At 42.0% G+C, this 24,344-nt stretch overlaps 1 protein-coding gene across 3 annotated transcripts in view; it reads right to left on the minus strand.

Moving 5' to 3' along the window:
- cxxc5a (CXXC finger protein 5a) overlaps positions 1–23,491 on the minus strand; it is a 32,521-nt gene extending 9,030 nt beyond the window's left edge. Inside the window, exons 1-3 of one of the 3 annotated variants that reach the window (XM_041192901.1) lie at positions 23,240–23,388; positions 22,501–22,842; positions 4,746–5,716 (exon numbers count right to left, since the gene is read on the minus strand). In XM_041192901.1, coding sequence (XP_041048835.1) covers positions 4,746–5,537 — 792 coding nt within the window. In that variant the 5' untranslated portion in view covers positions 5,538–5,716; positions 22,501–22,842; positions 23,240–23,388. Of the gene's footprint in view, positions 1–4,745; positions 5,717–22,500; positions 22,843–23,239; positions 23,389–23,409 lie in introns of those variants that run through there. The other 2 variants (XM_041192900.1, XM_041192902.1) reach the window with 2 other exon arrangements.
- Between the last annotated feature and the right edge of the window lie 853 nt (positions 23,492–24,344).

Below are 24,344 nucleotides of genomic sequence, written 5' to 3' on the forward strand. Positions count from 1 at the left end.
TGAAACCTCATCCACCAACAGGATGAGGTTTCATGTAGAGATTTTAAAAGTTTAATAAAGTTTTAGTGTAAATTATGAACATGTCCCATCTCATGTGACATTGTCACGTGAGGGGGACATGTTGAGGATTTTTTTTTGTACTTTTAACGTTTTTAAAACGGTCAGTGATCTCCCTGAGGCAGCACTTAGCCTCTTTCGTGAGCTTGCGTGAAAGAGCGCACTCTCACTTTTGTGGAATCCCTCCCCCCGCCTGGACAGGAAGTGCATATGGCAGACGTCATGCTGGCTGGCCCTTAATTGGCCCGCCCACATAAAAAGGCAGTACGGCCCACTTCTCTGGCGGGGATCAGCTCCCCGCCTGCCGGAGATTGGGTCGGGCGTGCCCTCCCGGCAGGCAGAAAATTCTGCCCATTAGCTCTGTTTCTCTCTCCACAGATGCTGCCTGATCTGAGTTTTTTGCAGTATTTTCTGGGGTTTTTTTTTCCAGGTTTCCAGGACTCCTGGTATTTTGCTTTTGTCTGTCAAGCTGTTGCTTGACACATCTCTGGGACAACTCTCCCAATTTTGTCACAAATCCCTATAATATTGGTGAGGAGTGTTGTAGGATTGACGGAGCTGAGTGTGCCTTTATTGTATCTGAATCAGATGCCCAGGTCAAGGTTGAATAATCTGTCCTGTTTTAGTTTTATTGTGCTTTTTTGGTAGCAGCTGGTACAACTGAGTGGCTTGTTATGGCATTTCAGAGGACAGTTAAGAGTCTACCATAGTGCTGTGGGTCTGGAGTCACATATAGGCCTGACCAGGTAAGGATAACAGAATTCCTTTCCTAAAAGAATTTTATTGGACCAGGTGACTTTGAACAATAATACAAAAGGATGCTATTGGATTGGCCACCCATTATACATCTCTCTTAATTTTCAATTCCATTGACTTCAATCCTGACACACGTATGAAGAACAGATGTTACAATATAATAAAATAAAATCAAAATAATGCAGATGCTGGAAATCAGAAACTAAAACAAAAATTGCTGGAAAATCTCAGCAGGTCTGACAGCATCTGTGGAGAGAAAGACAGAGTTAACGTTTCGACTCCGTGTGACTCTTCTTCAGAACTAAAGAGAAGTAAAAATGGTGGTGAAATATATACTGTTTAAGGGGGGAGGGACAGGTGAAGCTGGAAAGAAGGCCAGTGACAGGTGGAGGCAAAGGCGAGATTGCGAAAGATGTCACGAACAAAAGGTCAAAAGGGTGCTGATGGTGGTGATACTGGCTAAAAGAGGTGCTAATGGTGACATTGAGAGTAGAAAGCAGGAGGAGAAAGCGACAGATGGTCCGAGTTGGGGTGAGGTGGGTGGAGGGGATGGTGTGGGAGAAAAGATCAAAATAGGCCAAAAGGTGGGGATAAAACATTGAATAAAAATAAATTTTAAAAATAATAATAATAGAAATCGGTGGGAATATATATATACACATACATATATAAAAATTTAAAAATAAATATTTGAAAAAAGGAGATCAAAAAGGGGATCAAAAAGGGATGAGGATGGAGGACAGAGTTCATGGTCTGAAGTTGTTGAACTCAATACTAAGTCCGGAAGGCTGTAAAGTGCCTAATCGGAAGGTGAGATGCAGTTCCTCCAGTTTGCGTCGAGCTTCACTGGAACATTGCAGCAGGCCAAGGACGGACATGTGGGCATGAGAGCAGGGTGGTATGTTGAAATGGCAAGCAACAGGAAGGTCTGGGTCATGCTTGTGGACAGACCAAAGGTGTTCCGCAAAGTGGTAACCCAGTCTGCGTTTGGTCTCTTCAGTGTAGAGGAACCCGCACTGGGAGCATCGAATGCAGTAGACCAAATTGAGGAAAATACAATTGAAGCGGTGCTTCACTTGAAAGGAATGTTTGGGCTCTTAGACAGGGAGGAGGGGGGAGGTAAAGGGGTAGATGTTGTACCTTCTACAATTGCATGGGAAGGTGCAATGGGAGGAGGTTGAGGTGTTGGGAGTGTTGGAGGAGTGGACCAGGGTGTCCTGAAACATTGGTGGACAGTCTATCACCAGAAATTGAGACAGGTAGGTCAAGAAAGGGAAGGGAAGTGTCGGAGATGGACCATGTGAAAGTGAATGAGGGGTGGAAATTGGAAGCAAAATTAATAAATTTTTCCAGGTCCAGACGAGAGCATGAAACGGCATCGAAACAGTCATCATGTACCGAAAAAGTGTTGTGGGAGGGGGCCTAGGTAGGACTGGAACAAGGAATGTTCCACATACCCCATAAAGAGACAGGCAGAACTGGGGCCCATGCGGGTACCCATAGCCACATCTTTTATTTGGAGAAAGTGAGACAAGTTTAAGGAGAAATTGTTCAGTGAGAGAACAAGTTCAGCCAGATGGAGGAGAGTGATGGTGGATGGTGATTGTTTGGACCTCTGTTCAAGGAAGAAGCAGAGAGCCCTCAGGCCATCCTGGTGAGGGATGCAGGTGTAGAAGGATTGGACGAAAAGGAGGCGGTTAGGGCCAGGGGAACTGGAGATTGTTGATATGATGTACAGCATTAGAGGAATCGCGGATGTAGGTCTGAAGAGACTGGGCAAGGGGACAGAGAACAGAGTCAAGACAGGAAGAAATTAGTTCCATGGGGCAGGAACAGGCTGACATGATCAATCTACCAGGACAGTCCTGTTTGTGGACCATATGAAAGTGATGAAGGGGTGGAAATTGGAAGCAAAATTAATAAATTTTTCCAGGTCCAGATGAGAGCACAAAGCGGCACTTTCACATGGTCCATCACTAACACTTCCCTTCCCTTCCCTCGCTTTTCACCCCACCAGCCTCCGCATTCAAAGGATCATTCTCCGCCATTTCTGCCAATCCCAGCATGATGCCACCACCAAGCACATCTTCTCTTCACCCCCTCCATCGGCATTCTGTAGAGACCATTTTCTTCTTTGCATTTCCCTCAATTTGGTCTAGTGCATTTGATGCTCCTAAAGCGTTCTCCTCTGCATTGGAGAGACCAAACGGAGACTGGGTGACCGCTTTGTAGAGCACCTTCGGTCTGTCCGCAAGCATGACCCAGACCTTCCTGTCGCTTGCCATTTCAACACACCACCCTGCTCTCATGCCCACATGTCCGTCCTTGGCCTGCTGCAATGTTCCAGTGAAGCTCATCGCAAACTGGAGGAACAGCACCTCACCTGCCGATTAGGCATTTTACAGCCTTCCGGACTTAACACTGAGTTCAACAACTTCAGATCATGAACTTTCTCCTCCATCCTCTTCCCTTTTTGATCCCCTTTATTCAAATATTTATTTTTTAAGTTTTATATATATACTTCTATTCCCATCTATTTCTATTATTATTATTTTTAAAATTTATTTCCATTCATTGTTTTATCCCTACCTTTTAGCCTATTTTGATCTTTTCTCCCACACCATTCCCTCTGCCTATCCCACCCTCATTAGGGCCATCCGTCGCTTGCTCATCCTGCTTTCTACTCTTAATGTCACCATTAGCACCTCCTTTAGCCAGTATCACCACCATCAACACCCCATTTGACCTTTAGTTCATGCCATTTTTCGCAATCTCCCCTTTGCCTCCATCTATTGCTGGCTTTCTATCTGGTTTCACCTGTCCGACCCCCCCCCTAAACAGTATATATTTCACCACCATTTTTACTTCTCTTTAGTTCTGAAGAAGAGTCATACGGACTCGAAACGTTAATTCTGTCTTTCTCTCCACAGATGCTGTCAGACCTGCTGAGTTTTTCCAGATGTTACAATGTCACTTGTTTTACACTGTTTTCCAAAGTTAAAATGATTTCCTTCTGTGATTTGAATCCAAATGAGAACATGTCAGCAGAAGATATGAAACAAACATCAAAATATACAGCTAGAAAGTAAAACAGAGACTTGAATGACAAAAAGAGAAGGGTACAGAAACCTGTGCAATAAGAGTGGCTGCAAGCCTGGAAGATAGGGATTGATAACTGTTAACATTTTTTTAAATCACTCATGTATGTATCATAAATTTTCTTAATAGCAAGTGCAATTCCCCAACATACTGCATGTCTCTTCTATTTTTGGAATTGCAGTTTCCATTGTTATTAAAAGAAGTAAGACTTGCCACATGTCAAATTAATCTTTAGTTACACGCTTACAAATAAATAGACCTTTAAAACATAGTACCTTCATTAAAAAATGCCTACCAAACAAATAGATATAACAATGTAGCATCAAGAAACCAATGGTTGATGTTGAGTGAAAGGACATTATTTGTCCTTATCTTCTAAAGAAGAGTTGTTTATAACATTCAGGATTTTTTTCAATACCTTATATGACTGTGGATCAATAATTGTTAATTAATGGTCCAGACTGCAGGTCTCAAGGAAACAAGTTGGTTTTACAGAAGCTGAAATAAATCCTGGAAACAAAAATCTTGCCTTTTGCACAAATGCATGAAAGAATCAAGATTTCACTTAAGCAGAACTTGTGCTCCTAAAAGGTATATACTGTATAATAATTACAATTATATAATTGTCAGAGATATACTTAAGATACTAAACACAATCCCAATATGCTGAGGATTGCATAAATCAATCAAGCATAACCAATAAAAAGCAGCATTTCATAATATTAAAAAATATTTCTCCTCATACATGGAAACATTTTGAATTGTTTTACGCTGATTTTCTCATTTTGCAGAAAAAATAATTTGAACAAAAACCTTTATAGAGTTATCCTTACCTCCAATGCTGCTGTTGGTTTTTTTTTAAGTTCCTCACATTTCCGCAGTTTGCAAATTTGGTGGCCAGTTTTGCGATTTCTACAGCTACTGCATTCCTCACAATTTAATCTTCTTCTGCAGGGCTCACACATGCCGCATCTCTTTCTCTTCTTTTTTCCAGAATGAATGGCTGAAGCAAGGTCATTCTGCAATGGATATTCTACCAGACCGGCCATTTGAAGCGCACTATCTGCCATGAATATCCCAGCAGGAGTCATAATAAAAACACCTGGATTCAATGGAATGCCACTCATGAAGGGTAAATCAACAGGACTGCTTATTGCTTCAGCAGCAGATACTACCTCCATGTCAGAAATGCCAGCTTCTCGCTCACTTGAGAGGAAAATATGCTCAGGTTCCACCTGCTTTTGAAGATCTGACGAAGCAATGTGTACTTCATTCTGTACTTCTGATGCGCTTTCCAGTGATCTGTCAGATTTGTCTAGCATATGAGAGACTTTTTTATGCTTTGAGGTAGTACTGTTTTGAACAGCTGTTGATTCTTTACCATATACCAAAATACTTCCATTCTGCAATTGCCCATTCATTGAGCTGGTACTGCCAAATGTAGAAAAGCGTGTTGACGAACGAGGTTTCTTTAGAACTTTGCTTATTGGCTCATTTATTATACCACTTCTGCTCCTTTTTTCTAAGTCAGCAGTTAGTTCATCATCCTTCAGATTATCTTTTTCCAATGGATCTGTGGTCTGAGTGATTTGTTGCTCAGTAAGTTTGCTGGCATTAGACATCATTAAAGATTCTGAAGTATTTTGAAAATCAAAATTATGAAGAATCTATGTAAAGCAGCTCTCTGTTACCAATTTGAACTTGAAAACTGTTGTAAATCTTGACCAACTCAACAGTTGATCCAAAATCCTCGGCGTACCTTCTGTCTGGCACCTTCTGTGGTTACCCCAGGGACCAGGAGGCTCTTTAAATAAAGGAAATAAGAAGTAGTTATCCTCGGCCTTACTTTTAAGGAAATATTGAAGGTTACTTACTAGTCTTTCATGCTATTGTTGTGATAATACACCACACCATAAAAGTAATTTTCTAAACATAATTTTGTAATGAACTGTAAAGATTCAATTCATTGCTGATATTCATGACTTTTTAATATCCTATAGATAAATGTATTTCTGAAATAATGACACATTTATGTATTTAAACGTTTCTAACTTGGCCACAAACTTTATATGAAATTAGTTTAGAGAAGTAAAATACAAGTAACTATAACTGTAGGATGAACTGAATTCTCAATTCAAAAATTAAGACACAAGTTCTGTGAAGATATTCAACTATTTATCACAGATTGTTACCTCAGAGCAGCTACTGTAACATTTCAAAAGAACGTTTACCTGTACACTATTTCATGCTGAGGAACGATAAACTGTTGTCACTAGCTACTTGTTTTGTTTTAATGCAGATTGCATAATTATACAGTATGTCAGATCACCAATATATGGATTTACAGCATTGGGGGAAGCATTTTAATTCCTCACTCATGAGCTCTCAATTTCAGCCATATAGCTATGTGAGTTACAGGGAGTAGTCTGATTTTGGCCCACTGCACAGCACAGTGTTAGAGGAGAATAAAAACTATCTTTGGAAAGTTCTTCTTGAACATCCAGCAGCAGGTTCAATGGAGCATAGGAGCAGGTTACCTGCCTTCCTGGATGCAGGTATGGCCCAATGACCACAGTAGAAACTGGAGGAAATCATACCCTAGCTATTTTTTGAGATGTAAGTGTTTAATTTCTGACTGAATTTCTTCCATTACCCCATTCCCACATAAAACAAAAATCTCATGGATTTTGTGGACTAGGAAGTTACCAAACCTGAATGCAGAAAAAGAAAATAATAAACTTTGGAGTGGGAATAATAAACTTTGGCAGGAGGTACACCACATGCAGTAATGGTTCATTGTACACCTAATCCGATTTACTTCAATAGAAAGCAAAATGGGGCAGTGTATAATGAGCAGTTGATCCACTGCTGCCCATTTTGCAGCACCGTTACCTTCAAGTTTATCCCCTTTTTTTGTCAACTTTTGACTTTCAAAGCATCCAGAGAACTGTTTTCTCTAGGTCGACAAAGGATTGGCTCATAAGATTTACTTTAGCTTCAGTATCACTTGATCTGATCAGTAAATGAGAGTCATATTTCTTGAATTTGGATTGCTTATTATGTTTGGGTTAGGAGAGTCTTGATAAAGTTTCTCCGAAAGGAAATTATGTTGTGGTTATACCTGATCAATGTATGGAAACTAGATCAGTCTGGATAAAATAACTGCCTCAACAACTGGCAGCATATTACGAGGGGGTGGACAGACTAGCCCCTCGAGTCCCAACTGCCCCTACCACCCCACCCCGCCCCCAGAAGCAAAGTCAGCATGCAGCTAACCTGCCACATGCCAGGCGACTCCGCTTCCATAACGCACTGTGGACAGGCTAAATTGAGGCAGTGTTTTACTCCCACATTGGGAAGTCTGCCCTCGAGAGCTGCTAGCCAGTCAGATTGGCTGAAGCTCCAGCAATCCTGGCAGTACCAAGAGTGCATTAGCGGGCACTGTTGCAACTGCACCCAGGAATAAGAAGAAGGTCTATGGATCCTGGAGCCAAGTGAGTTCAGGGTCTTGGGCATGGAGGGTTTGAGCAGTTTAGGGAGGAGGGCGGGCAGGGGGGCTTGGGATGGCCTGTCTTATAAGCAGGTGGGTAGGAAGGAATGGGGGCTCCTGTCTTAGGGAGGGCTGCCCCCATGATGGACAAAGTGCCCCCTTTCCTTCCTGCCATTTGAAAACGTTTTTTTAAAAAGTGGCCTGCCCACTTCCGGCCGACTGCCCACGCTAGCCGTTTTATGGCATGGGCAGTGTATCATCGGGGTCAATTTACTTGTTAACAAGTTCAATTGACGCTTAATTAATTCTTTATTTAAATATGGCAGACGGGCTGCCAATTTCAATGTCTACCCACCCTCCGTATTATGAGGGTGAGCTAGGGGCTGGACGGAAAGGTTGTGAGATGGGCACTCGTCCTATTTTATGTGCCACCCCCTCCATAAACACGCCAGGCAGGAGCACATAAAATGCAGCCCTAAGAGTATCAATAAAGCTTTAGGATGAATTCATCAAGAAGTAGCTAAACAAAAAATTTACACAACTCATCCAAGCAATCCAAAAGATTTAAAATGTAAATTATCAGCAACTTTTTTCAGACATGTTAACAAACTAGAGAATGTTCTATTCAAGTTTGGCTAGGTTACCACTCATTTATGACTAATGTAGACATGCCTTTGATGCCAAAGCTATGTTGAAGCACATTTTCCCAAAATTTTCCCTTCAAAACGAATTTCCTTCACTGTCCCAATTCCATATACGGTACTTGAATATCCTGGACTCCATTAATAGATGGCTTTGGAGTTGTAACAGTGGGGTTAAGCACTATAGTCAGAACAGTTCTTTCACCTCCAGTACCTGGATATAACACCCAAAAAATTCTGATACATGGTTCCAACTTGCAGGATTGTTCTCAAATTAAGCATTATTTGCACAAGTTCATGTCTTTCACTCAACATAATTATAAGAAACAAGAAATAGAAAAGTTACAATGTTGTATTAGGGGTTATCTTCCAGGCTGAATTTTGAGCACAGTTAGAGAACGTAAGAATGGACATTTATTTCTTCTGCCCTATACAATTATTAACTTAGAAGTAGCTTTATTGCTGGAAGGTGATTTTCCTCTACCTAGCACAGAGGTATTTTAATCAGTTGTAGCAAAGCATGTTACAATTGGTGTCAGTAGTCCTGAAAAGGAAAGGGGCAAATCAACACATCAGATTTTCCCCACCTGATTGCTATCATAAGGTATTTGCTGGCACGTGTGCATATCTGTCAACGTTAGGTGAAAACCAAAATAGGGTCAACTGTCAATTTCCAACATGATCTCAGTCTGCAACTGCTGACTAAATTCACACCTGTAGAATGGTCACTTAGGCAAGTACCAAGGAGTGACCAGCAACCATGGGACCACACTCCAACCAAAGTTAATAGCTTTAAGAGAGGAGAAGATAATTGGCTAAAAAAAATATAAAAAGTACTTGATGTCATCATCCCTTGTACTTGAGCATCCTTCAGCCCCTTCATCACACCAAATGCAAACATGCCTTCATCTGTCTATGATTTCAAAGTCCTTCTTAAAATCGCTCCACTACTCTTTCCTCTTTTTGGACCTTCATTAAAACCCATCTTTTACCAAGCATTCAGTCACTTCTCCTAAAATTTCCCTCTTCAGTTCAACTCCCACTTTTTGTTTCCTGATTACGCTTCTGTGAAGCAACTTCAGATGTTGGTTCTGGTAAAGGTGCTATATAAATGTTATTGTTATAGCATGGACAAACATATATAAAAAGGATGTGACGAAGAATCCTTTGAACACCATTACATAACATATAGCCCTGCTTTAATACAAGAGCTACATTAAAGTTAATAAATTTGGACCAGTTGTCATAATTTCAATATAAATATGATGTGGTTGTACTTTGAATAGTTTGCCCAGTAAGAAACCTGATAATCATGACAGGTAAACAAAATGATTAAAGTGGTTTTTAATCTGGGAGGACAATTCTGCAAAACCCTATTCAAAAAGTACGGAATCACGTCAGTAAACCAGAGTGCTTCTTAAAAGGGGCTATTACACAATCATATTGAGAGATTCCCTGATGATCATAACTATTTAGATTAAATAAGGTCTAGGAAAGCTGAAAATGTTTTTCAGTGAGTGTTTCAATCTTAGGTGGCAGGTTTTTTTATAAATTCAGAGTCTGAATTAGAAAAGTAATTCTTTTTACTTGTGACATAGACTGTTTATTCAAACAATGAGCAGATTGTGAGCAAATGTTACTCAAAATAATCACAAGTGTCAGTGGGAACCTTGCTGTCTTCCATGGGATAGAACAACTTCTCGACTTCTGAAAAGCTGTCAGTGGCATCCTTTTTAAGTTGCAATCTTTCCTGTGGAAAGTCTTCCTTCAAGTTACTTAATTCTTCATCCAGCAAATTCTTCTGAAAATTTACAGATTTCTGATAATGTGACTAGCGTCTTCTCACGATCTGTGGAAGGTTTGAATAAAAACACTGTTGTGTTATCGTCAACAGATGAAAACTTCTTGATAAAGATTTGGTTCTTGCTTTGGTAGTCACTGAAGTTTCTGAGAGTTTTTATTAGGTCCAGTTCATGTCAAGAATATTGTTTGTTAAAGTGAGGTTGTGGATATACAGTGCAGTATAGAACTTGTATTAAAAAATTCTGACATTTACCAGTTGTTTAAGGAGGCACTGCAGAATTATTTTAAAAATAATAGCTAAAACGCTCTTGATGGTTGCACAGTTTTTAACTATACTCCTCTAAACATCAGCAAAACGATGCTTTACGTTCAAATAAAATGTGCTGGTTTCCTGTCACTGCCAAGTTTCACCAGGGCAGGGAAAGGGTGGCCCCAGGAAGGCAATAACAGTAACTAAGCTTATTAAAGAACTCATTCAGGGTCATTTCATCTTTTGGTGGCAGCACATGGACTGCATACTGTGTCTGGGGCAGGAGAGGTGAATGGAGGCAGGTACACAGTGGGGAGCCAGTCATGGGCAGCACAGGGCATTCAGGTGACCCCATGAAAGGTGCAGGGAGGGACTCAGCCATTGGCACAGCACAGGTTGCAGGGAAAGTGATCAATAAGTTTTGGGGCAGTGAAGGGGACAGTCACCCTCCTGGCATCATGGGGGCATAAGAAGAAGCTTCCAAACTGAATTGGTAGACCACCTGAGGAAAAGGAAACAGCAGGAGGCAACAGGAGAGTGACTTTCTGATTTTGGGTCCAATGACAATGAAAAACATCTTCCATAGAAAAGCAAAGCCCTGGACATCAGGCAAGTGGATGAGGGGGACAAGGGCATGAAGGCAATGGAGACAATACCTTCACCATCGAACATGCTGCCGGGGTAGAGCTATCTGGATATGACCGAGAACGAGAACTGCATGAGATTGCAACTCAACAGATAGATGGTCATAGAGATTTGTGGAAGACCTCACACCTCACGGCACTGCTCATCATGCCCTGCCAGTAGCTGTCAAAGTTACTGTGGCCTTGAACTTCTTTGCTTCTGGATCCAATGATCAGCTGCAGGCCTTGTTGGTGTCTCGCAAACAGCTGCACACCACTGCATTTCACAGGTCACTGATGCCCTTTTTGGGAAAGCTGAACAGTATAAACAGTTTCAGACACCTGGGGCATGGAGGACAATGGGTTTTGCCTCCATCACTGAATTCCTCCAGGTGCAGGACATCATCGACTTCACCCATGTGGCCATCAAGACACCAACTGAGCACCCAGTAAGATTCTTCAAAAGGAAGTTGCTCCACTCACTCAATGTCCAGCTGGTCTTAGATCACAACAACAGCTTCCTGCATATGTATTCTTATTCTTCTGGCAGCTGTCACGACTACCTCATTCTCTGGTGGTCCCTGGTTTTGTAGCTCTTCATCTGACCCCAAACTCAAGTGTATGGATTCTAGGAGACAAGGGATATCTCTTGAAGAAATGGTTACTCACACCTCTCCGAGAACCCAACACAGATGTGAAGCAGTCAGCTCATGAGGGCCATCGAGTAGGCTATCTGCCTTCTGAAGATGCAGGTAGGGCAGTGCCCTGCAGTACACTCCTGTAGGGATCTTGTGCATGGTGGCAGTCTGCTGGCCAGTCCATAGCATGGCTCTTCAGAGAGGTATGGACCTTGAAGAGGCTGAAGTGTTGGATCGAGAGAGGAGGAAGATGCGGATCATAGAGGCACCCCGGCTGCACAGGGAGATGGGCAAGGCCAGCGCAGAGCTCGAGAATCTCGTCAGGATGACATTAGCACCAGGGATCATCTGATCCAGGCACCATTCAGCAGAGCTCCTCTAAGACAGGGGGACAGCATGATGTGGAATGACTTTGAAGTGCTTGTGAGAACACATGCACTGAAAACTCAGCATCAACTCTTACTGACTATGAAGCATACACATCTGCCCAGAAGTTTCACTGTCACTGTTCACAGACCCTTGTTCCCCTTCATCCCTCTTTCAATGTACCATCATTCATAACAAAGACTCACACGTCTGGATTCAACGTGTGTCAATATTTACTTGGTGCTCAAAAAGACAAACACTGCACAGTGACCCACTCAGTGCTCTATGCAACATGGCGGCCTCCATTCTCGGCCTCTTCCATGCAGTGCTCTTCATGTGGCATTGGATCAGCTGGAGGCAGCCGGCTCATTTGTCTTATAGCTGAGACACGTGGCGGTTGTCCTCATTGTGGAGGTACCGGGTGGGAATGGGGCAACACCTCCAGAGGCTGCTCCATTGACATCACTGCAGGGGCAGCCTCCGTAATTCATGGCCCTGCTGCATGGTGCTCCCTCAGTCAGAGGAGCCAAGGGCGCTGATAATGATAATGATGCCCATCAAGAGTGGCACCCTCATCCTCTCCCGTGACAGTCTCAGCCCTTGGCTGGCTCTCCAGATGGCTGGAGGGGACCACCGACTGGGACGCAGCTGGCATTCCCTCCAAACATTTCTACACCCCCAGCACCACTGACCGATCATGGCCTCAGTGCAGACCTGCGAATGTCTGTGCGCAGTTCCTGCATGCACTCCAAGTGCTGCTGCATATAGCTTTCCATAAGACTGGTCACTCATTCAATGGAAGAGTTCATGCATTCAAATCCATGAGCCATGGTGGTTCATATGTGCTGAATATTTTCCTCCATTCTCACTCCATGACCCCAGGCTGCCTCAGGGAATTCCAACATGTGGGGCCACATCTGCTGACCTAAGCAGAGCCTCCTTTCCTGTGATTCCTGAGGCCCTGCATCAGCTGATGTCCCTTCTTCTCTTGGGGGGGGGGGGGGGGGGGGGGGGGGGGGGGAAATTCCCAAAGCTCTCTCTCTTACCTCCTCCTGCTCATCCATGACATGCTTGCTTATCACCCAGTGCCACCCAATCTAATCATGCATGAGAACCCGCCAAAGAGACTGTATCTGCGCTGGTGCAGGGTGCGTTTGTAAGATGTGATGATCCTGGTCTGATCTCCACTCTGGCAGTTGTTCCAGTGTTGGTGAAGGAGTCAGTAATAGCACCTTGATGTTAGCACCTATGGGAGACACAAGAAGAGATCATGAGAGCTAGCCTTGAAGAAGAGTAACTATCTGAGCGCAGACTTCCCAATACAGCTGAATCTTCGACATGCTGTCAGATGGATATGGTGCAGGCATCCTCTTAATATAAGCATTGCTGTCTGTATCCACCATCTCCACCAGGGATGTCCTTCTTGCCTTCCTCAACTTGCTCTTCATCAGCAACCCTGGCGAACTCCACGGCTCCCACTTGCATTGTGCAGGTAGGGAATCCCTCCTCCCACTTGGGCCCTCTTGTCAGTTTTATATGCCTGTTTCTCCTCCAAGGACAAAAAAGAGATAGAGACTAGAAATGCCTTATGGCCAATACCAACAGCTCATATACATAAGAAGCTGCATGCGTCAGTACTGGCAGGTCCTCAGCCGGACTCTGAGCTTTGCTGAGGACTGTGTAATTACTTTGCGTACATTCCTCCCATGTTCAGGAGCCATTAGGCCTAAGGCTCCTTAGCGAGAGTGTCTGCTGGAGGGTGAATACCCCAATGCCTGTCCTGAAGGTTCAATATTGCAGTCACCTTGCCCGAACGAGTAAGGTCATTGAACCTCTTCCTGCACCAGACCCGGTTCCTGTGGACCATACTCTCTGCCCACTGTTGCAGCAATTTCAATCCAGGCTTGCTTGGTCTGGGAGGGGTGACCTCCTTGTACCACCCTCTGGGAAGAGAACGTCCCTGCTCTCTCCGAGGAGGACCCACAGGTCTCCACCCACAAATGAGAGGTAGCCCTGCCGTGGGTTCCGTCTGCTGCCCCTCCTGCACCTTTAACTCAGCAAATAATGCACTGAAATGGTAGCCACAGTAATAGCTGCTGTGGTAGGAGTTTTAAATTGGCCCTGCACTCTTTCAAACCCATTTGCATTTCCTGCAGCCGCTAATTGGTCACCCAATCCATCCCTTAGCCAATTAACAGTCTGCCCGTATGAAAATCGGGAGGCCGAGACTGCTTCCCTCCCCAGGGTCAGAATTGAGTCCTAGAAAGAGTCTTGGGGCAGGGTTTTCGGGTCGGTGGGCAGGCGCGGCAGACAGGCCCGGGAGCAGCCGGGAAACGGTCTGCAGCCCACGATTTCATGCAGTCTGGCCAATTAACATCCAGTCAACGTGAAAGGCACGCTGCTGGAGTGGGGGGGCAGGAGGAACGCAAGTGCAAAAGCCTGCGCATGCGCGGGAGAGCACACAATGAAGGCTCCCTGAGGGCAGGGAGCCTCCTCAGGGACCTGAACAATTTTAGAATCAAAAATAAAGATTTATGAAACCTTAAAGAAATGTCCCAAAATGGAACTAACTCTCAATAACATGAACAGAATAAAAATTCTGCCTAGAAATTCATATTTGTATTTCATTTAATAATGGAAACCTCATCCTGCCCATGGGTGAGATTTGCTAAAAAATCAAAAGGCTGCCTGGCCAACCTTAAGGTTGGGCAGGCAGAGAAAAACAGGTTTAAATTATTGATTAAGGACTTAATAGGCCTCTTAATTGTTGGTGGGTGAGCTGTCAACTCTCACGTGCGCCTGCTGGCTGAAATCTTGCATGAGCACGTGATGATGTTGGGACACTTGCCTGACATCATCGTGCACTATTTTTCGCCCGTTCAGGTTGGGCACGAACCTGTCCGTGGGACGTAAAATTCTGCTCTAATGTCTTGTTTCCTGCCCTCGGAAGTAAAATGCTGTCCCATGTGTTTTACAATTCTTATTTTTTTTCAATGTATAAAACATAATTTTCATCCAATTCACCTGAGATTTAGTTGTGCTAACCAAGCCAATGCTTTGACTCAGCTCGAGTTCAGATTTATTTTGGGATGTTTTTATTTCTCAAAAGTTGTTCAGGTTAACGTCCATCATATACTTAAATTGTTTCACTTGCTGATTAAGTGGTGCCATAACATTTATTTTCTACCTAATTTGCATATGTATTTCTCTGCTGTATTCCTGAATTTGCCACTTCTTATCATGGTGGCTTTTTCCTTTTTGTTAATGTGGGCAAATACTCAAACTTCTCTTTAACTGTTTTCCACATAAAAAGGACAGGGCCAGCCTGAATACTGGAACTGTGATAATTCCATCCATACATATTAAGAAGACATCTTCTGCCTTATAATTGACTCTCGACTCCATGAAGTCTCATGTCATCAGGTTAAACATGGGCAAGGAAACTTCTTGCTGATTACCACCTACTGCCCTCCCTCAGCTGATGAATCAGTACTCCACCATGTTGAACACCACTTGGAGGAAGCTCTGAGGGTGGCAAAGGCACAGAATGTACTCTGGGTGGGGGACTTCAATGTCCATCACCAAGAGTGGCTCAGTAGCACCACTAATGACTGAGCTGGCCAAGTCCTAAAGGACATAGCTACTAGACTGGGTATGCGGCAGATGGTGAGGGAACCAACAGAAGGAAGAAATCTACTGGACCTCGTCCGCACCAATCTACCTGTCGGAGGTGCATTTGTTCATGACAGCATTGCTAAGAGTGAACACCGCATAGTCCTGGTGGAGACAAAGTCCTGCCTTCACATTTGAGGATACCCTCCATCGTGTTGTGTAGAACTACCACTGTGCTAAATGGGATAGATTTCGAACAGATCTAGCAACTCAAGACTGGGCATCAATGAGGCACTATGGGCCATTAGCAGCAGCAGAACTGTATACAACAACAATCTGTAACTTTATGGTCCGGTAATCTCTACCATTACTATCAAACTGGGGGATCAACCCTGGTTCAATCATAAGTGCAGGAGGGTATGCCAGGAGCAGTACCAGGCATTCCTAAAATGAAGTGTCAACTTGGTGAAGCTACAACACAGGAATACATGCATGCCAGTCAGCAAAAGCAGCATGTGACAGAGCGAGCTTAGCAATCCCACAACCAACGTTTCAGATCTAAGCTCCGCAGTCCTGCCACATCCAGTCCTGAATGGTAGTGGACAATTAAGCAACTTACTGGAGGAGGAGGAACCACAAATAAAACCATCCTCAAGAGGGAGGGGCTCAGCACATCAGTGCAAAAGATGAAGCTGAAGAATTTGCAACAATCTTCAGCCAGAAGTGCTGAACTGATGATCTATCTCGGCCTCCTCCAGAGGCCCCAGCATCACAGATGCTAGTCTTCAGCCAATCCGATTCACACCACATGATGTCAAGAAATGGCTGAAAGCATTGGATACTGCAAAGGCTAAGGGCAATGACAATATCCTGACAGTAGTACTGAAGACTTGTGCTCCAGAACTAGCTGCACCCTTAGCCAAGCTGTTCCACTAAGGCTACAACACTGGCATCTACCCAGCTATGTGGAAAATTGCCCAGGTATGTCCTCTACACAAGAAGCAGGACAACTAACCTGGCCAGTTACCGCCCCATTAAACTACTCTCCATCATTAGTAAAGTGATGGAAGGGGTCATAAACAGTGTTATCAAATGGCACTTACTCAAAAACAACCTGCTCACTGACACTCAGTTTGGGTTCCGTCAGAGCCACTCAGCTCCTGACCTCATTACAGCACTAGTCCAAACATGGACAAAAGAGCAGAATTCCAGAGATGAGGTGAGAATGATTGCCCTTGACATCGAGGCAGCATTTGACTGAGTGTGGCATCAAGGAGTCCTAATAAAACTGGAGTCAATGGGAATTGGGGGGAAAACTCTCCAGTAGTTGGAATCATTCTTAGTACAAAGGAAGATGGTTGCAATTGTTGGAGGTCAATCATCTCAGTCGCAAGACATCACTACTGGAGTTCCTCAGGGTAGTGTCCTAGGCCTAACCACGTTCAGCTGCTTCATCAATGGCCTTCCCTCCATCATAAGATTATTGATTGCACAATGTTCAGTGCCATTCGCAACTCCTCAGATACTGAAGCAGTCTGTGCCTATATGCAGCAAGCCAGGATAATATCCAGGCTTGGGCTCATAAGTGACAAGTAACATTCGTGCCACAAGTGTCAGGCAATGACCATCTCCAACAAGAGAGAAATGAGCCATCTCCCCTTGACATTCAATGGTATTACCATCGCTGAGTCCCCACTATCAACATCCTGGGGGTTACCATTGACCAGAAACCGAACTGGACCAACCATATAAATATTGTGTCTATAAGAGCAGGTCAGAGGCTAGGAATCCTGTGGCGAGTAACTCACTTCCTGACTCCCCAGAGCCTGTCCACCATCTACAAGGCTCAAGTCAGGGGTGTGATGGAATACTCTTGCCTGGATGAGTGCAGTTCCAACAACACTCAAGAAGCTCAAAGCCACCCAGGAAAAAACAGCCCACTTGATTGGCATGCCATCCACTATCTCCAACATCCACTCCCTGCACCACCGCCACACAGTGGCATCTACAAGATGCACTGCAGCAACTCATCAAGACTCCTTCAACAGCACCTTCCAAACTCACAACCTCTACCACCTAGAAGGGCAAGGGCAGCAGACACATGGGAACACCACCACCTGCACACTCCACTCCAAGCCACTCATCATTCTGACTCGGAAATATATCGCCGTTCCTTCAATGTCACTGGGTCAAAATCCTGGAACTCCATCCCAAACAGCACTGTGGATGTACCTACATCACATGGACTGCACCAATTTAAGGTGGCGGCTCTCCACCACCTTCTCAACGGCAATTAGAGATGGGCAACAAAAATGCTGGCCTAGCCAGTGATGCCCATGTCCAGTGAAAGAAGAAGAAAAATTTTGGGCTTCAACAGTGAAGTCGGCATGGTTGATTACAGCTTTAAAAACAATGATTTCTTCAGAAGCTCTACATAAAAATGGGTCCAACATCTCAGTTGGTTAAGGGAGTAAATTGACATAAATGTCAAGTCTGGTTGAGTTAGCTAATCCCCACCTGAATAGTTATAGGGGGCACTACAATTAGCTTCAGTTCATGAGAATAAAGTTAGCTACATTCCTGTTCCATGTTGCTATCTTATCCCTCTCATTGAAAGCGCAAATGTGACTGTTGGTTGAGGACAAATTCACGCTTGGTGTGATACCTCCATGACAAAATATTCCCTGTCAACAACTATAATCTAGGCTTATAAATGAAAAAAAGACAGGCTCTTAGATAAGGCATTGGGCACACACCAGTAGAACCCAGATGTCACTGTGCTCAGGAGAGGAAAAAAAGAGGAACAAATTGTCTGTTGTTCATTTCAAATGCCAACAATAATTTAATATTGAATGAACAGGTGTCATAATTACAACGACATTTAATTGGTTTCTATAAACATTTAGAACAGGATAAATGTGTAATAGTTAATTATTTCAGTTAGGACAAACAAACAGAAGTGTAGTTTGCAGAAGACCTCATGGCTATCACATACTCAAGCACATAATTTTATTGCTTTCTGACTTCAGTCAAAACATTAAATACACAAAAAACAAGCGATCTTATGAGACAAGAAATAAAAGTACAATAGTCAATGACCCACAGAGGTTGGATCTGGAAAAAAATATTATGAGCAAATCACTGAGTTCAGTCCCTCATGTCTTGACTGAAGAAAACTGTTTAACCAGCACTGCCCTTTGTTTGGGTGTTCTTCTACTTATTCTCAAAATTCTTTTGATTAACGGAATTAAGCTGAAGCAATTGGCAAGCATTAGTTTGCATGTTTAATGCAGAAAATCAAGAACCAAAAAATAGACCTGTGTAAACTTATGACAGCAAAATACTGTGAATGCTAGAAATCTGAAATAAAAACAGAAAATGCTGGAATACTCAGCAGACCTGGCAGCATCCGTGGAGTGATAAACAGAATTAACGTTTCAGGTCAAGGCCTTCCTTCAGAACCTGAAGAACCAGATTTTGAAGAAAGATCCTTGACCCGAAACGTTAACTCTCTTTCTCTCTCCACAGATGCTGCCAGGTCTGCTGAGTATTCCAGCATTTTCTGTTTTTATTTCCGTCTAAACATATAGTTATTACAGAGGTGATGACAAATAGCAATAATATAGTATGTTTTGCATTGTAAAGCCTATGGCGAACAACAGCTTCAGCATCAATACTTCACACGCGACTGGCTTGATTGAATAGAAGTGTATCCTTGAGTTATATATCCACATGTATTTCTTAATGTTAAAAGAATAATTGATTTACTCATTATCAATACTACTTTCTTTCCTGCAAACTGCTCTTACACTTTGATAAAAAAATATCTATTTTAAATAACTTAAAAGTATCTCAATGTCCAATTATCCTTCAAATCATGTTTTGTTATTGCAACATGCTTGTTTCTGTAATAATATTTTTTATACTCATGACATTTAAAGTTACATGTCAATTAACAAGCACTAATTACTTAAAACATCTGACACATACACCAGTTTGACTATAAAGCAAACCAATACCTGAAGGATGACTATATTTGTACTGCAATCACAAACCTCTGCAAATCAGTATTATATAACTAAGTCTAAGCTTACAAATAATAGTCCAGCATTTCCAACTTCTTCCTGCTTTATATCAGCGCCTTAGATGAGTTCTATGAATGATACAAAAACGTTGTCAGTTTTAAGGAAAACTTTATCTGTGGTACTTGGTATATTGAAACATTTCTCCACCAACAGGCTTCACTTATTTTATTTAAATTAGCATCTTTCAACAAAGTGCCGAAAAGTAACAAGTAAAATGTTGTCAATGGAAAAAAATGTGGGGAACATTTATTTGACATACAAATGAGAAAATATGGTATTACTGGTACACAGTTGATTATTTTTTTCCATTCAATTAACCCAGAGAACGGTCTTCCTGCTTTCAAACAGTTTATGATTGTATTTATAGATGGGTCTTAATAGAATCAAGAGTAAATGCTTTTAAAATATTTTGTACCAATAGAATTTTCTTTATTTTTATTGCTGATTCTGAACATTTTGACAAGTTAATAATTTTCTCAATTTAGAATAAAAATAAGAGACATTTTAACAAAAAATATTAAATCAAAATTAATTTCAAGCTGTGTCTACGTTTCAGAGTTAAAAATGGTGGTCTTCAGTGATTGATGAATGAAACCAGTTCAAATAAGGTCAAGGAGAAAAAAAAGCCAACTTGCACTGCTTCCTTTGGCACTGTATTGGGTTTCATACTGAAACGGTTACCACAGTCAGGGAGGAGCTATTACACCCAGTAATGCAGAAGAACTGTCAGGGAAGTATACTATATAATCTATTAAATACGTATCTCCTCCAGTTAACGTGTTCTTCCCTTTCATTCTTGTTCTTGATCCTATATTTCTCCAATATGCTTCACAATGCAAATATTTGCTGACAACATTACAACCTGCTTGATATCTCTGCCTTCCCAAACAGCTTTCCTGATTCCTTATTTCCCTAAAAATACTGATCTGAAATGGACCCATAAAAGTAGACACAAATATTAAGTGGTAATAAAGTATCTCCTGCCATATAAGGCCTGTAGATCTTTAGAAATAGGAAGAAACCTCATCCAGTTTTAGCACTGAACCACCAGAATCATAAGCCCTGAGTCCTGCAAAAAACATGAGAGCAAGAGCCCTCCTTTCATTCCCTCTGCTGCAGACAGAACTAATCAGTAGTGGAGGTCAGTACAAGCTGAATCACAGTGATTGGGAGAGATCTCTGTACAGTCACAGCAACCCGAAGAGTAAAAGGACAGACAGTGTGTAAAATCAAAGTAAAATTAGCAGACTACAGCAAAATGCAGCAGGTCCATAGTTTGTCTAATTAATTATACTTATGAACAGAATGTAATTTTAATAGAAGAATTAATTATATGCATTGACCATCCATTTACCAATATGAAAAGTTAAGATTATATTGCAATATTTTTCCAAATGACTAAACCTAACTCTTTGTCTTAACAAAATAACATTTTCAACCCAGAAAAGCTAATGATCGATAGTTTACTCATTCCAACTAGCCATTATTTGGAACATTGCTGTATATTAAAACATTACATTTCTAAAGCAGGTTCCATAGATCACACTATTATGCAGGCATTCAACAAGCATAGGCCTACAACAGCCACATGGGTTCTCCAAACAGAGATTAAATCTGTATGCATTGAATTTTTTTTTAAGCTTTAAAGACTCTTTTACTTTGTTGAAAGGAACATGACATATTCTATCCTAATGGCAAAAAACAGTTTTCACTTTTTTTTTGCCATTACTGAAAAGTATGGTTACCTAAAGACAATGGGAATCATTTTCAGTTATGGTGATGGAGGTGAAACTGGCAGTAATGGATCAGACTTCCTGTTATGCACCCTTACCAATTCTCAGTTCGGTTGAAATCAATGGAAGAGAAAATTGGGTGGTACATACATCATACAGTTGATCCACCAATGGCAGGCTTACTGCACTTGCCCTGAGTAAAAACTGCTCCCAGTCTTGCCCTTCTTTACTTAATGCTCCTTTCCTTTCCAAGCTATAGGATTACCAAATAAATACATTTGAAAACAAGAATCTGAAATGCAGACTTCCTTATTAAGAATACAATAGCATTCATTACAATTTGCCCCTAATTTTCTTCCCTCCTGAAGGTAGTGAGTCACATTGAGGTAGAAGCACATGGATTCCAGCTGCCCTCCGAAACCTCACTCAAATAAACATTCTTCTCTTGAGTGTTAATAGGTCACCCAACCACTGAGGAGAGCAAAGGATAATATAGCCAATTCTGGTCCTGTTCTCCCTCACCTGGCATCCACACACATCCTTTGTAAAAGGCATAACTTTATAACGATGAAGAACGGGAACTCTGTTTTTATACTCTTTCCAGCCAAAAAGCAGGAGGACAATAGCACTCCTACTCATAGGCCAGTTGATAACAACCAAGCAGACCAACATTCCAATCATACCTTCCAAGTCTGTTTGCTCAGTGCACTATATGACATAACCAACTTTTCACCCATTAAAGGTTGTCAAAACCCTGTACTTTTAAAAATGTTACTTTATTTGATGTTATACTATGTAAAAACTAATAGTAATGTTTCAGCAATTTTCATCACAAGTATGAACTGCTTAAAACAGTTACATCTAATGCCTGAACTAGCTCTCATAACCTATTTAACCATGTAACACACCAAAATATGTATTACTACCATAATCACACAGGATCTCAATTTTTACTCTTGCATTTTTTGCTTTATAAACTAAGAAACATAAATTATTTATTTCACAACTGTATTTTTCAACCTCATAATCTGGCAGATATCAATCAGCCTCTTACTAACTGTTCCAATGTATCGTGATATCCACCTCATTACCTGGTAAATATCAGCATTTTGCCAACTGTCCCCACCTATCAACTGCTCCATTGCATTGTGATATGATTCAGGGACCTAAAAAGCCACTGGAGCCAGTCAGAAATTCTGCCTATTTCTATCCCAGGAATGAGCTATAATACATATATATATGCAGTGTAGCACAAATATCCATTACATTTCCATTCCCCCTTTACTTATTTCAAGATTTGTTTTTAAGTCTTTCATACAATTTAACTTCACATAATCGCTGCTGTACCTCTGGAGTACTTCTTGATCCACACAAAGGTTGTCCATTAAAAGGTGGCATTGACGTTTTGCAAAACGCTGCTTTGATCCAGCGGACTATTCAGGTTTACCAAACTACCGGCTAATTTATTTATCCTGTTTGAACTGAACTACAACAGCATTCTAACTAATAACAAATACTAGTTTCAGAAAGACAGAGCGATTATGGCTGAGAAAATAAAACGATCACGGACACCGTATGTTTTTTTTCATTGATAATAACTGCAACTTCTCGATTAACAGAATATACATCTTTTGAAAGGAAAACCTCGTTTAACAGAAGGTGGAACTGGCAAACATTTCCCTCGATAAACTGTAAAGGAAAAAATGAAAAAAGAGACTAAGTGAAAAAGAAGCAGATGTATTCATGTTTTTTAAAGTCTGTGAACACGCCTCTGCCAATTTACAAACTACACGAGTTACAATCTTGTCAGCATGGACTATTTGTGTGTACTATTTCACATCAAATACTTTTGTTTCATTTTTTCTTTTTTTTCTAATTTCCACCAATGAGCTGAAACCCGTATGTTAACAGCGACCAACACCACGGTACATTCACTATCCGCTCAAAGCCAACTACTTTCCTTTCCCACCGGCCATCAAAAAATTCCATTTTTCTTTTGCCCCTGATCCACTAGAGCACACTAAGATTTCAGCAATGATAACATCTGCATATTTGCAAACACAGGCCCTTTTTTTCCCGCACCTACCAAAGGCAAATCCAACAGAGGGAGGGATGTGCCAGTCCAGCCAGTGTCTAACAGCTGCAGTACTGAGGATCAAACAAACCCAGAAACACAGATCACCATCACACTTCAAAGCAGCAATAACAATCCTGTGCAAAACTCTGCAACAAGGTAACTGTGTTGCAAAAACTCACTCAATAACACAAAGTGAGGGGGCTACAACCTTCCGATTCCTGCAAGCCTTCCTCTACATCCCAGATCGCTCTGGAAGTACATGCAAATACATTTCATAGATTTTTGGAGCGCGCCACAAAAACCGAAGTGGATCTTCGTGAACCGAAGGCTCAACCTTTTGAACTAAAAGGTAGTCCAACGCAACCGGTGATAACATTTCTGCTTCGTTCTGTCCACGCCTTTAAACATGAGATTCGATTTGCAGAAATGTCTAAATGTTTAACAATTGTCGCGAGAAGTTTCGCCAGAAATGTGTATTTTTTTTTCAAACACACTAACATTCACAATATCTCATCGATTGATCAACCTGTGTTTAACAGAAACGCCAGTAATATGCGGAATACCTTCAAAGGCATGGGTTTGTGTTCTGGGGGGCATTTGAAACGCATCTGATCCTTAATACAGATTACCAGTCCATCTTTTCGATGTGTTTCTCCTTGGATTTGGCTGACTGCCAAGTGAAGTGTGTGGAAACGACACCGCCAGGGCGGCAGAGATTTTCCTTAATTTCATTTTTCCCCATCCTGGCTAGCCGGAGACACGCTGACATTGGTTGGAAAGTGGAGCAGCTCGTCAGGGACAATCAATGAGCATCGATCGGGCTGAGCCTCTGCAACTAGCAAACAACACATCAACACGCAGCCACCACACACTGACTGCCTTAATCTTTCGTTTCACAGTCGGACTGTCGAAATCTTTTTCACACAGACCCTCTCTGCATTCTCACTTCAGGCAGTCTCCATATTTTCCCAGACGACCTCCAGTTGCACACATTGTGCGCACGGTTTATTTTAAAATAAAACCTCGAGCCCCGTTATACTGGGGTTTGTTGGCCCTAGTGACAAAATCTGAATGAACAGCCAATTCGGATTTCCAATCACGTGTAAAGAGGAGA

This window comes from Carcharodon carcharias, chromosome 8 (genome assembly GCF_017639515.1).
Source record: "Carcharodon carcharias isolate sCarCar2 chromosome 8, sCarCar2.pri, whole genome shotgun sequence".
Taxonomy (NCBI): Eukaryota; Metazoa; Chordata; class Chondrichthyes; order Lamniformes; family Lamnidae; genus Carcharodon; species Carcharodon carcharias.